Source organism: Sander vitreus, chromosome 10 (genome assembly GCF_031162955.1).
Source record: "Sander vitreus isolate 19-12246 chromosome 10, sanVit1, whole genome shotgun sequence".
Lineage (NCBI taxonomy): Eukaryota > Metazoa > Chordata > Actinopteri > Perciformes > Percidae > Sander > Sander vitreus.
This window is the reverse complement of record NC_135864.1, coordinates 8,636,159-8,650,678: the sequence shown is the minus strand read 5'-3', so window position 1 is coordinate 8,650,678 and position 14,520 is coordinate 8,636,159. Positions and strand designations below refer to the sequence as shown.

Below are 14,520 nucleotides of genomic sequence, written 5' to 3'. Positions count from 1 at the left end.
TGTCTCTCTGACACATCTCCCATGCTGACCTGAAAAATAATGCGTTTGTAAAAACCCATCATAGCCACGGGTTTCATCACTGCTCTCACTGATCCATTTGCTTTCAGGTCAGTCACAGGGAATGTACATAATTGTATTGAAAAAAACCCATCAAAGCTAATTTAATCAAAGCGCCATCTGCTATACTTTGTCACCGGTTAAGATTAGAAATTAAAGTAAAAGAGTCTAATTTGGCCATTTGAATTGTTCAGGGTCAGACACAAGAGGCGTATAAACCTTGGTGCTGCAGTCTGATGTAACTAATGAGCTAGTAATTTGCTGTTCTGTTCTTTGTTAACATAAGTGTATGATATTTGGCATGCTTTTAGTGTCACAATGACATGAAAAATATATTTTTCTTTCTTTTTTCTTCTTTTTTTTTACATGTCACAATCCAAATACTAAAATGCTTTAAATCCCAACCAATAATACCATCATGGTATCAAGTGTCGCTCCCTAATGGATATTTTGGTGGTTTAGATTGTCAACTATGTCAGATGACCCCTCCCTGTGCCATGCCAACATCTTTTTAAAAAAAAAAACAAACAACAAAACGCCGAGATGCTGAACATTCCATCTTCCGGTGTTTTAAGAGTTTTCTTCATCCTCCTACTTTATGCATCTGTTACTAAAACCTTTCAGCTGTGCAACGGATCTACTGTTTTGAGGTCAGTTACGGTGAAAAAGTAAGCCAGGAAAGACGACTGAGATTGATCCCCCCTAGTCTGAGTCTTCACTGCTGCAGTAGGAGCTGTCACAACATTCGGCCATGTAGAGGAACGTATGAATGGTGGGATTTAGCTTGGGCACCCAGTGGCGAGGCACCAGGAACGTTGCCAGATTGAACAGATCCACAAACACTTTGTAGCGGTCACTAAAGGCAAAGAAAATCCTTTATTGAATATTTAACTCATGTACTTAAAATATAATTATGCGTCTGTTACAAATTGTACTTTCTGAAGGACAAAAGATAAATGAAACTAATAATGGGCAGCGAGTAAAGAACTTGTCGAGGCTCCTTTGAAATGAACTTTAAATATAGTTTGTGCATGTCAGGAAGAAGTGACCATATGACAGGTTCATTCAGATAAGCACAGAGTAGCAAGTGTCCTGTCCTTATCTAAATTAATTCTGAAGTGATTAAGATATGTGTTGTGAATAATAATAATACTACATTTATTCTATATAGCTCTTTAAAAGGTGCTCAAAGGCACTTTACAAGGTAATAAAGAAAAACAATAAGTAGAGATAAAATGTTGGAATGTTCCATTCTGTGAAAGTCATTCTCATTTGTATCCTAAATTGCAACACTGTTTTCCTATCTGTGTGAACAAACCTTGAGACAATCCTTCTGCCCATCCTGACTCTTTTGTATATTACTACGCGCTACTAAATCAATGTAGCGATTGTTGGAAAATATGTAGGCTACAGTATATCCTTGTGTGTCTCATTTAACCTTTAGAACATTGTGAACTGAACACTGCTTTGTGACACTTCGTTCTCCGAGCGCTCGCCACTGCTTTCAGAATCAACTCACAGGGGTCAAACCAGTAGATGATAGGATTTAAAGGAACACGCCGACTTATTGGGACTTTAGCTTATTCACCGTATCCCCCAGAGTTAGATAAGTCCATACGTACCCTTCTCATCTCCGTGCGTGTCGTAACTCTGTCTGATGCCTAGTTAGCCCAGGTCCTGGAGGTAACCGGCTCCAACTAGCTTACTGCTCCCAATAAGTGACAAAAGAACGCCAACATTTTCCTATTTACATGTTGTGATTTGTATAGGTATAGTTATATAGTTATAGTTATTACTATAGTTAATAAGTCGGCGTGTTCCTTTGAACCAAAACAATCGTGATCGGATTGCTCCACAACAATATGTGCAGGGTAAAGTGTTTAATCAGTAGGTTAAAGTTTATAGCGTACAATACCTGACAGTAGATCTCAGGTAGTGGTAGCCAGATGAACCCCCTGTGCCGGCTTTGCTTCCAATCATACGATGCACCATGCATACATGATTGTCTAAAAAACAAAAGACAGAAATATGCTCTGTGATATGAGCAATGGTTTGGCCCTGCATGTGAGCTGCATTTCATTTGAGCTATAAATCGTTTAGACATGTGTGACAGAAGAGTAAAACATGTATTTCATGGGAATAGGTTGTTGGATTGATCAGCAGGCGAAGAGGATGTTATAAGAATCAAGTAACGAAAAATGCCTCGTCATTCAATACCCAATTTCAATACCTAAGGAGTAAATCTCATCAGCGTCAGTGAGCCAATAAGCATGCAGCATGCTTCCACCGAGATCTAATAACATTTGTGATTGGCTGTCTAACGTTACACGTCGTAGAGGCAGGCAGGAAAAACTATGTTAGGCACAGAGACGGGGCTCACGTAGTAGGAGCAGAAAAATAAATAAAAAGATTTGTGCCGTAATGTGGAATATTGTAATTTCTTTTTGTTTTATAAAGATGGTATCAAAGAAAGTATCAGTTAGGAACCAGTATCGAAGTCACGGTATTGGTATTGGTATCGGAATTTTTTTAACGATACCCAGCCCTACTAGTGAGCATATGCTACAGTAACTTACATCGCCATTTTGTCATGAGGGTGTCAATATCCATGAGAGATGTGAGGAGCTGGAAAGGAACCTGGAACCTCGGCTCTTCCCTAAAAGGTAAAAGAAGATTTTAGTATTTGCTGTATTTGATTTATTTAGGATCTCTTGCACAGACGATCAAGTATAAGTATGAAAAGGTTTCTGGGTGGTGTTGATAGAAGTTGTAAAACAAGCCTGCTCACTACCCTCAATGGAGTTAACATCTTTAACCCAGCAGTTTCATATTATCACCATGCAGTGACTGACTGCTAATTCTTGTGTAGTCTTAATGAGTCTTGTGTCACGTTGGGTCACTGCATAATTAAAGGTGAAGGAACGCCGTAAAAACCACATACCTGTAGAAGTTGATCATCAGGGCACCTTGGAGAGCCTTGTAGGAGAGCCGCCTCTCACCTTGTCAGCAAAAATACAAATATATATATTAGCCTACAGTCCTTTGACAGTAAAAATAAGTGTCTTTAATTGTGTAGTTTTGACATTCACTGGATTATGACAATTGATTAATCAGTTCTTTTCTTTTTCTTTCAATTTGTAGAAAGCACTCACCTTTGCTAAGGAGATGGTCATGACGCTTTTCATCAAAGAGAGAAGTAAACAATTCTTTCTGTTTGACCAGTTCAGCCATCATTTCTTCTTTGTCCTCAGAATCTTCCATTTTCTTAAAAAAAAAAAGGAACCCGTAAATAAAAATACACTCTCTGTCAGTCATCCAGGGAGAGCAAAGAAAGTTTGTTCTGAAAGCTGGAGTCATCTCTTACCTCGATTTTCTCCTTTTCCAGATTCAGCCCATCAAAAATATTGATTTCCAGCCTTTCCCAAAAATTGAATCCGTCCACCTCCAAGCCAGGAGTTCTCTCCAGCCACTCCTGGGAAGAAGAGCCAAGGCTTTTTATCACACTCATACCCTGGTCAGTAGCTTATCCAGAGCAAATACAACAAACAATGTTGAAAAGAAATACAGAGATATACAGTAAAATTAAATGATGCCCTCTTTAATTGACTCAGTTTAAAAACCTCTGACCAAGTGCAAGTGTTTGCCAGTTGTAAGTCGTACCTCGACTAGTTTTAAAAGTGTTGGCTCCTGTTCAGTGGCGAGCAGCATCTCACTCTCATGACCCTTGAAATTGTCTCTGTAATGGCGTCTGTTGTATGGAACCCTCAGGTTGTCCGGGACCCCGATTTTGTTCTCCAAGATCCGAAACTGAAGGCTTTGGAATCCAGAGGCTGGAGACAGGTATTCCCTACACACAAGTACACACAAGTAAGCATACATGCACACAGCACAGACAGAGTGAACTGTCATGAGTGCATTTTGTAAACATTTTTTATTTAGAGCTGAAGTAGAAAAGGCCAGAAGTTATTTATGTGCTTACCTAAAGTCAAAAAAGTCCAATGCTGTCATTGTTTCCAAAACCGCAAACTGGTCGACCAACAGCTTAAAGATCATCACAATCCTGTGGATGCGATTGTTGACTTTCAGCATGTTGCGTTCATCTCTGACCTACAATAAAAAAATAAAAAAAATACTGTATTCATTTTTTATTAACCTAGTTTGGGCCTCTTACAGGGAAAAAAAAAAAGTCATGGAGCAAAACTGCTAAAATTTTAATTTAGAACATCGGCCGGAGTGATGACAACATTTCTTGTTTTTTCCTGACTGAATTCCAAAGCCAGATTGACGGAATAAGACAATTCTTATTGAATATGACTTGCTTGTTAACACAGGCACTTATCAGATCATAGTGTTCTCATCTGAGTATTTTGTACTTTTTTTTACTCAAATTATTTCTACTTTGTAATTTCATATTTTGAGCAGCGCTCAATCTTCAACACTGACAGTTCACATCAAAAAGATCAGAATTTATTGGTAAAAAATGATGATGGTACTTGAAAACTAGAAAATATGTTTCTATATATGATTCATGAAGAAAACACACATAATCACAACGTTTCTAAGATTATTTCGCCCCGAAAATATAACTTACATGTTCACTGATGAAGAGATGTCGCACTGAATCAAGTTCAAACAGAATCTGTTTGAACCACAGTTCATATGCTGAAATAAAAGACAAAACGTTTAAGAATCATAAACATTTTAGTATAATATGACAAGTTAAACAGGTCTGTAAGCAGTCATGACACTACCAAAAAATGTCAATTTGAGCAAGTTACTCTCTTGTATTCAGCCTTATAATGTACAAACAAAATTGATTCTTGGTTGAAAATCAGTTGGATATTTTCAGGAGAGACATTTAAAAAATAAAAATGAACTCATGAGATTTAGAGATTTACATTTTTTTTAAACACAAGTGAAACTGCATTGCAAACAAGTTAAATTCTGCTAAACAAAAAACCCCGATACTACATTACTAAATAAATGACTAAATACAAGATTAAAAAAACTATTTAATTCTGTGAGACAAGTAGAAAAAGGCTGTCCAACGCTATCAATCTAGTTTTACCTTGATGGGTGACAATGAAGAGGTGCTCATCATGGATTTTATTGCCCTTTACTTCACTCTGCAACACCTGGGCTGAGACGATTTTGTCGAGCTGAGAGTTGAAAAGAAACAAAGCACTCCACTTAAGAGCACGCATTTGAAAACAAATCTAAATTCCAGTACTTATCTTTCTTTAAAAAAAAAAAAAAAGCCAGGTACAAACCGATACGTTTTGATAGGTGGTGTTTTCTATACCTGCAGGTAGTCCCCATAGATGATTCCTCCTTTACTGGCCTTGTTAACGCCTGCCTGAGAGGCATCCTCATCTTCCTCTGTTTTGGGAGGCTTGTTTTTGAATAACCTGCGGTGCGAAGAGAGAAGGCGTTTTGTTACTTGATGTTTTCCCATCAGCAGGATTAGCAATGAATTGTTAGAGGGCTGCATGTAATCGAATTTGAAGAAAAGGAAACAGTGTGATCAGAAATCCTTTAGAGCCCTATTTTAGCTGCAATGACATTTGAACATACAAATGCCTCTTCTCAAAGTACGGACATCCACTCATGACTTCAGTTGCGGCACAGGCGTGTTCTTCTTCCTCGACAAATATTAACTAAAATTGTATTCAACGCAATCCAGATTTTTAAAGACTCAGCCCATCCAATCACTCTTGAGGATACAGATATCATCCGGCCCGCCTCTATTTGCCCCATGGAGCTGTTTACCTTGAACCAGGACCACCTTCTGGACTTTGTTTGACTTGCTAAAAGAACATCACAAGACCCTTTTTCAAATAATAAAATGAAAAACAACAGATAGTAAATACAGATTACTTTTATTCAAATAACAGGAATATCAAATATGTTCTTCATAAGAAGATTTTAAATGTTTTATTATTGCTTATGAACTTTATACTCAGAACAAATGGTGTATTCAGGAAACTTCTCTGCACATTGCTCTCTCGGTCACGGTTTATCTTCAATGTTTACTCTCCAGGGTTTGCTGTTTATACCTGTGCATCTCTTACAAATGGTGAAGTTAGTTATGTAAGCCTCAGACGTGGAGGTACGTGCATTTATTGGCATCACGGGTTTGATGTCCTGGATGGCAAAGCTGATATGCATGTCACTTCTATCTCTTTTTTTTATTTTGCCATGAAAGTTTCTAAACAATAAATGTCATTTTAAAAAAAAAAGGGATAATCTGTGAAAAATACATTTAAAGATGGTAGAGCGTGTTTTGAACCACAGCCAACCAAGAGGTTTTTTTCGTTTGACCCAGGGGCGATTCTAGACCTAAATCAGACCTTTAATAATAATAATAATAATACATTTATTCTATATAGCTCTTTAAAAGGTGCTCATAGGCACTTTACAAGGTAATAAAGAAAAACAATAGCAAGATCAGTATAAAAACAATAACTAGAGATAAAATGTTGAAATGTTACATTCCATTCTGTGAAATCTGAAGAAAGTCGTTCTCATTACAATACATTCCGAAGCACTGCTAGTTCTGCTACTTGGTCGGAGTGATTTGCTTGTACCACCTGAGAAGCCCCGTGAGGAGCAGAGAGTAGCAGTGCTTCACCTTTCTGAGAATATAGTTCCCAGTTTGTATACAGTTAGAAGATGGCTGTCTCATGTGACCTAGTTATTTGTGCATGCTGTGACTATACAAATCACAACATGTAAATAGGAAAATGTTGGCGTTATTTTGTCACTTATTGGGAGCAGTAAGCTAGTTGGAGCCGGTTACCTCCAGGATCTGGGCTAAGCGAGGCTAGCGGTGGGGGCGTGTTCCTTTGAACCAAAACAATCGTGATCGGATTGCTCCACAACAATATGTGCAGGGTAAAGTGTTTAATCAGTAGGTTAAAGTTTATAGCGTACAATACCTGACAGTAGATCTCAGGTAGTGGTAGCCAGATGAACCCCCCCGGCTTTGCTGCCAATCATACGATGCACCATGCATACATGATTGTCTAAAAAAACAAAAGACAGAAATATGCTCTGTGATATGAGCAATGGTTTGGCCCTGCATGTGAGCTGCATTTCATTTGAGCTATAAATCGTTTAGACATGTGTGACAGAAGAGTAAAACATGTATTTCATGGGAATAGGTTGTTGGATTGATCAGCAGGCGAAGAGGATGTTATAAGAATCTTCTGCCTCTGAGGTCCTGACCTAACTTTGGCTCTGTAAACTCCGTTGTTAGTCCAGCTCTGCCCTTGGGCGAAATATGAAAGCATTGGTTTCTAGTAGACATGCTCCTATTTTCTCCCTGCACTTTTTTTCTGTTCTTTTTCACTTGTGAGTATGGGTAGGTACCGAATGCAATACTTTTTAGGCACTGACCGAATTGCCTCTAAAGTATCAACTATCAAAAAATGCCTCATCATTCATTACACAATTTCAATACCTAAGGAGTAAATCTCATCAGCGTCAGTGAGCCAATAAGCATGCAGCATGCTTCTACCGAGATCTAATAACATTTGTGATTGGCTGTCTAACGTTACACGTCGTAGAGACAGGCAGGAAAAACTCTACGTTACACACAGAGACGGGGCTCACGTAGTAGGAGCGGAAAAATAAGTAAGAAGTTTTTAACTTTTATAAAATTGGTATCAAAAAAAGTAGTCTGTCGAAGTCATGGTATTGGTATCGGTACCGGTATCGGAAATTTTTGAACGATACCCAGCCCTACTAGTGAGCATATGCTACAGTAACTTACATCGCCATTTTGTCAAGAGCGTGTCAATATCCATGAGAGATGTGAGGAGCTGGAAAGGAACCTGGAACCTCGGCTCTTCCCTAAAAGGTAAAAAGAAGATTTTAGTATTTGCTGTATTTGATTTATTTAGGATCTCTTGTACTAGACGATCAAGTATAAGTATGAAAAGGTTTCTGAGTGGTGTTGATAGAAGTTGTAAAACAAGCCTGCTCACTACCCTCAATGGAGTTAACATCTTTAACCCAGCAGTTTCATATTATCACCATGCAGTGACTGACTGCTAATTCTTGTGTAGTCTTAATGAGTCTTGTGTCACGTTGGGTCACTGCATAATTAAAGGTGAAGGAACGCCGTAAAAACCACATACCTGTAGAAGTTGATCATCAGGGCACCTTGGAGAGCCTTGTAGGAGAGCCGCCTCTCACCTTGTCAGCAAAAATACAAATATATATATTAGCCTACAGTCCTTTGACAGTAAAAATAAGTGTCTTTAATTGTGTAGTTTTGACATTCACTGGATTATGACAATTGATTAATCAGTTCTTTTCTTTTTCTTTCAATTTGTAGAAAGCACTCACCTTTGCTAAGGAGATGGTCATGACGCTTTTCATCAAAGAGAGAAGTAAACAATTCTTTCTGTTTGACCAGTTCAGCCATCATTTCTTCTTTGTCCTCAGAATCTTTCATTTTCTTAGGAACCCGTAAATAAAAAATACACTCTCTGTCAGTCATCCAGGGAGAGCAAAGAAAGTTTGTTCTGAAAGCTGGAGTCATCTCTTACCTCGATTTTCTCCTGTTCCAGATTCAGCCCATCAAAAATATTGATTTCCAGCCTTTCCCAAAAATTGAATCCGTCCACCTCCAAGTCAGGAGTTCTCTCCAGCCACTCCTGGGAAGAAGAGCCAAGGCTTTTTATCACACTCATACCCTGGTCAGTAGCTTATCCAGAGCAAGATACAACAAACAATGTTGAAAAGGTATCCGGGACCCCGATTTTGTTCTCCAAGATCTGAAACTGAAGGCTTTGGAATCCAGAGGCTAGAGACAGGTATTCCAAGGTATATACAAGTCCAATGCTGTCATTGTTTCCAAAACCGCAAACTGGTCGACCAACAGCTTAAAGATCATCACAATCCTGTGGATGCGATTGTTGACTTTCATCATGTTGCGTTCATCTCTGACCTACAATAAAAACAAAACTGTGTTGGACCAAGAGATAGGGAATTAAACCTGATCTTAAACAGAGATCTCAACCATGTGGCTTTCCCAGACAAAAGAATTGCGGCCAAACAGTATCTTAATGCATTCTGTCAAGTCAAATATCCTTTATGGCTTTAATAGAAAAATGTATTTGATGCATCGAGATATCGAATCGAAGGCATGATAATCGTAATCAAATCGAATAGGGAGATCAGTGAAAGTTCACACCTCTTCTTCACAGTGTAACAATAGGAGCATATACAGTACTGTGCAAAAGTTTTAGGCAGGTATGAAAAAATGCTGTAAACCAAGAATGCTTTCAAAAATGGAAGTGTGAATTAACAAAATGCAGTGAATGAACAGAAGAGAAATCTAAATCAAATCAATATTTGGTGTGACCACCCTTTGCCTTCAAGACAGCATCAATTCTTCTAGGTACACTTACACACAGTTTTTGAAGGAACTCGGCAGGTAGGTTGTTCCAAACATCTTGCAGAACTAACCACAGATCTTCTGTGGATGTAGGCTTCCTCAAATCCTTCTGTCTCTTCATGTTATCCCAGACAGACTCAATGATGCTGAGATCAGGGCTCTGTGGGGGCCATGCCATCACTTCCAGGACTTCTTGTTCTTCTTTCCACTGAAGTTAGTTCTTATTGATCTTGGCTGTATGTTTGGGGTCGTTGTCCTGCTGCAGAATAAATTTGGGGCCAATCATATGCCTCCCTGATGGTATTGTATGATGGATAAGTATCTGCCTGTATTTCTCAGCATTGAGGACACCATTAATCCTGACCAACTCTCCAACTCCATTTGCAGAAATGCAGCCCCAAACTTGCAAGGAACCTCCACCATGCTTCACTGTTGCCTGCAGACGCTCATTATTGTACCGCTCTACAGCCCTTTGGCAAACAACCTGCCTTCTGCTACAGCCTCTGCTTGACTCATCAGTCCAGAGCACCTGCTGCCATTTTTCTTCACCCCAGTTCCTATGTTTTCGTGCATAGTTGAGTCGCTTGGCCTTGTTTCTATGTCGGAGGTATGGCTTTTTGGCTGCAACTCCTCCATGAAGACCACTTCTTGCCAGACTTCTCCGGACAGTAGATGGGTGTACCTGGGTCCCACTGGTTTCTGCCAGTTCTGAGCTGATGGCACTGCTGGACATCTTCCGATTTTTGATGTGTTCCTTGGCCGACCACTGCGTCTACGATCCTCAACGTTGCCCGTTTCTTTGTGCTATTTCAAAGAGCTTGAACAGCACATCTGGAAACACCAGTCTGCTTTGAAATATTTGTCTGGGAGAGACCTTGCTGATGCAGTATAACTACCTATATACTATAATTGGTTGATCATACACCTGACTAAAATCCTACAAGTGTACTTATAAGAATTGATGCTGGTTTGAAGGCAAAGGGTAGTAACACCAAATATTGATGTGATTTAGATTTTTCTTTTGTTTCTTACTTGCTCACTTTGCATTTTGTAAATTGATAAAAATAAACAATCATTATTTATATTTTTGAAAGCATTCTTAGTTTACAGCATTTTTTCACACCTGCCTAGGACTTTTGCACAGTACTGTACATACTTCAAAACATATCTTCATAGTGGACTTCGAACAGTGAAGACATTTATAATACTTCAAACGTATCTTCAGTGGACATGGAAAAGACAAATATAGTACTCTTTTCACATTAGATTTAAAAGTGCAAATACAAAATACTGTGAACTGTTATCACAAACAGTGCTCTCCCTGAGAGCAAATAAAAAAAGAATAACACCATTTCCCTGAAATAGTCTAAGGGCCCTATTTACGCAAGTGTCTTTGCTAGTTTAAGACCGACGCAGTTGTCAATTTCCCATCCAGCGCCCACGTCGTTTAAATAGCAAATGCACCTGCGCCCATCTTTGCGCCCATGGGCATGCTGGTCTTACAGGGAGGTGTGTTCAGGTGAATTCTTGGCGTATTGCTATCTTGAGGCAGTGGGAAGTGATCGCGCCATTGACCAACAAAAACCTGGTCTAAAGTCAATAGCGCAGCATTTCATTGTTAATTTAACAGCAAATTAGTAAAATACTCTTAGGCTTATGCACAGCGCGCACACACACTATGCTTGGAACATACACACACAGGGAAGAGCAGCAGCACACAAACATGCAAAAGATTACAAATCCGCCATCACAATAGCAATGCGCCAAGGTACAAACGCGCCTGGCTTTTAAAGGGAATGGGCGATGACACTCTGATTGGTTTATTGCATGTTACACCCAAAAGACACCTATTCATTAATGAAGACACTAAGTACAACCCTTTTGAACCATGCGCCCAGCGCACGGACCCTTTTTTCCACCGTCAAACTAGCAAAAGTGGATTTGGACGTGCCCTAAACGCACTTAGATCGTTAAAATAGGCCCCTAAATCAAACATGAGCTAGTGCTTTGTTATTAAGTTTACTCCTAAGCTTAAAGGGTAACTTCAGTTTTTTTTCAACCTGGACCCTATTTTCCTATGTTTTTGTGTGTAAGTGACTGATTTGAACAATGTCTTTGAAAATTGGTCCAGCATTGAGCAAGATCGCTGTGAACTGAGCTGCAATGTTATATAGGACAACTGTGCATGGTCAGTTAGTGTCCACTAAAAGTTCTGTTTTTGCTGCTTGAATAGATTACTATTCTAAGTGTCTGACAACATTATTGAAAGGATCCCTACAGAGGTAGACCTTTTTGTTAAAGAGTAAGTGCCTAAACAGTACTTTTAGTCTGGTGGGTTTGGTGATGGTGATTTTGTCACTGTTTCATGTTAAACAAAAAGGATCTTACATGTTAAACAAAAAGGATCTTACTCTTTAACAAAAAGGTCTATCTCTGTAATATTGTACGACAATTAGAATATTAATCTGAGACTGTCAGCGGCAAAAACAGCACTTGGACGTAAATTGAAGGTGCGCAATTGTCCTATAATTTACACTGAAGCTTGTTTGGCAGCTGCCCACTGCAGCGATCTCGCTTTATACTGGACCAATGTCGAAGGTTGTTGTTCCCATCAGTAACAAGAACATAGAAAAAATAGGGTCCAGGTTGAAAAACCCAAAGTTACCCTTTAAATTGTGCACTCTGTTTTCAAAGTGGTTTTACAAATGACGAAAAGAGCTGGTTTTCTGAGAAAACTTTTGCTTTGTTTGCAAAAGGTTATTTCCATGCAGTTCCATCCAAATCCTGTCCAGTTAATTCAAACAAACAAAACTAGTCCAAACTGTATAGCCCACGATGCCTTTAGGGACAACTACGCCGTTTGGCTGACAGCGCAGTCTCTCTGAATCTTTCACTGGAAGAGCCTGTTGTTTAGAGCGAGTGCTTTGTTGAAAAGTTTCCCTCCATCAAGTTCCATGAAAATCTTTTGGATTACCTCAAAGGTATAACGAAGGTCAGGAGGGTAGCTGAAGTTCAGGGCATACATTAGTCCAAACAGCATAGCAACAGCTAATGCTACATTATCAAGATCTTGCAACACATTGATGCCTTCAAAAGCAATTCCGATGTCCTCTTTTTCATCACTTGAAGCATGTTCTTTAAGAACATAAATCCCAACAGTGGTGTCTTCAGTGGCCTCGTTGATGCCGTCTTCATCCATGCCCTGTTTAAAAAAAAGGCCAGTAAATAAGACCAATCGAGAAACAAATAAATTAATATTAAATCACAGAGACAGAACAGTAGTTGAGTGCGGGAAGATAAATAGTGCTGTAACTACGGTTAATTTAACTGACTAAACTTGTGATGTTTTCTTGTTTAAATAAATAAGTTAAATAATCTGAAGAATTTTAAATAATCAATGACTTATAAATAAAGAAAATACATTGAAAATAATCACATACCCACCACAACTAGCCAATCTAAAGTGATGTCTCAGATTTGTTAAGTATTGATTGTATCATGCTATGAAACAGAACATTTTTAATAGATTATCAAAATTATAAATTAATAAATTTTCTATTAATCAATGAATCATTTCAGCCCAAGTGATCAATCAGGAGGACAAACAGGGGAGTAGTAAGCACACAACACATACCACATATTGCTGCACAATGTTTTCTGGATCTTCACCCATGTAGATACAGACTCCCTTGATGATACGCTCCCATCCAGCATCTATATCATCACACAATTTTTTTTTAATTAGTGTCTTAGTTTAGCACTTTTTGCTTAATTTTGAAGTCAACTACTGGTGTACACTGTCATATGGGTACATATTTCTCTAAGAATATTACAACATGGTTCCTACAATGTTTGGGGGGGGTCAGTAGAGAAACACAATTATACATGGTAAGCTAAGTAGTAAGGTAGTGGTGGTATCAGCTAGCTAACCTTAGCTATTAGCAAACCAATATATTTATATTTATAACGTTATGCCCAAACAACCAAGGGGGTAAGCTTCTCTCCACAACGCGTACCTCCTATGGCGCCATTTTGATGCTAACAAGCGCTCACCCGCCATTAGCATTCCATTGACTGCCATTCATTTTGACATCACTTTGACAACGAATAACTTTAAATCTGAAGCATTTAAATACTTTATTTGTCCATTGTTTATATCTAAAGAAACACAACAATGTATAAAAGGCTCCATTACCTTGTATCTCACGTTATGGCTCCGTACCAGACGTTTCTGTAAAAATAGGCTAACGATTGTGTCATAACCACGCGACTTGCTGATGCATAGTAGAGGAATTACCGTATAGTACAGGAGAAGCTTGCAGGCAGTTTCGACTTACATTAGCTGTTTAAGTTCAATTAATAATGTTAACTATCATTTTAGTTAGCAATAATTAGCCTGTGCCTATGTTATCTCCTTAAATATACCTACGCTCTCCATCTCTGTAAGATTGGGAATGATTGAGATTTCTCTTGGCACAGCTACCAGAAGACTTACAACTTTTAGACAGGTTGCTCACGTCACATCTACGTCTTCAAGCTCAGTTGGAGGCTGCGCAGTAACGCTCAGCCATCACCGGAAAAGTGCTTCTAATATCCTTCACTGGTCTCCGTCCAGAACAACGGGATCTGTTGGTCCATGTCTTTAACTGTCTATGCAAACAACTCGACGGACCTTTTCAATTGTTACATAAAGTAACGTTACAACAGCATCAATGTAATGGAAATGTCGCGAACAAAACCCGACCACTTTACTAACACTCATTCTCCCTGAGGTGGAGGGTCAAGCTCGGGGAAAATTAGGCCGACTAGTGCAGCACATTAGTAAAAAAATCTTTCACTTTGGTATACAAACATGACATTTGGCACAGATACTCTCTAAGGGCCACTATTTTGGAAAAAGGCGTTGGGCACTCAAAAATTCAATATGGCAGCCATTTTTCAAGATGGCCACCGTTCCTGTTGAATATTAATTATTTCAATTGTTCAAATGGTGATGCAATCATAAAATTAGGCAGAAATACTCTTCAAGGAACACTCTTTTGGAAAAAGGTGTGTGC

General features: G+C 38.8%; 1 protein-coding gene and 1 pseudogene across 2 annotated transcripts; both read right to left on the bottom strand.

Moving 5' to 3' along the window:
* Window positions 1–664: 664 nt before the first annotated feature.
* On the bottom strand, window positions 665–5,666 carry LOC144524116 (tryptophan 2,3-dioxygenase A-like). 2 transcript variants are annotated; one of them, XM_078260141.1, is made up of 12 exons: window positions 5,605–5,666; window positions 5,360–5,438; window positions 5,126–5,216; window positions 4,649–4,719; window positions 4,037–4,164; window positions 3,718–3,904; window positions 3,422–3,529; window positions 3,210–3,321; window positions 2,999–3,056; window positions 2,634–2,713; window positions 1,973–2,063; window positions 665–913 (listed from the first exon to the last, which is right to left on the bottom strand). In XM_078260141.1, exons 1-12 carry the CDS (start codon window positions 5,664–5,666, stop codon window positions 760–762), a joined length of 1,221 nt encoding a protein of 406 aa, XP_078116267.1. In that variant the 3' UTR covers window positions 665–759. The 2 variants fall into 2 exon arrangements, with proteins under 2 accessions (XP_078116267.1, XP_078116268.1); XM_078260142.1 differs by having other exon boundaries at window positions 5,360–5,465; window positions 5,632–5,666.
* An 86-nt stretch (window positions 5,667–5,752) lies between these two features.
* Window positions 5,753–12,662, bottom strand: LOC144524889 (tryptophan 2,3-dioxygenase A-like; annotated as a pseudogene).
* Between the last annotated feature and the right edge of the window lie 1,858 nt (window positions 12,663–14,520).

Coding starts and splice junctions, on each gene's coding strand:
- LOC144524116 (XM_078260141.1), bottom strand. CDS start 5,666: ATGAGTGGATGTCCGTACTTTGAGAAGAGGCATTTGTATGTTCAAATG. Junction 2,714..2,998: donor CTGATGATCAACTTCTACAG/GTATGTGGTTTT, acceptor TTTACCTTTTAG/GGAAGAGCCGAGGTTCCAGG. Junction 914..1,972: donor TACCTGAGATCTACTGTCAG/GTATTGTACGCT, acceptor CTTTGCCTTTAG/TGACCGCTACAAAGTGTTTG.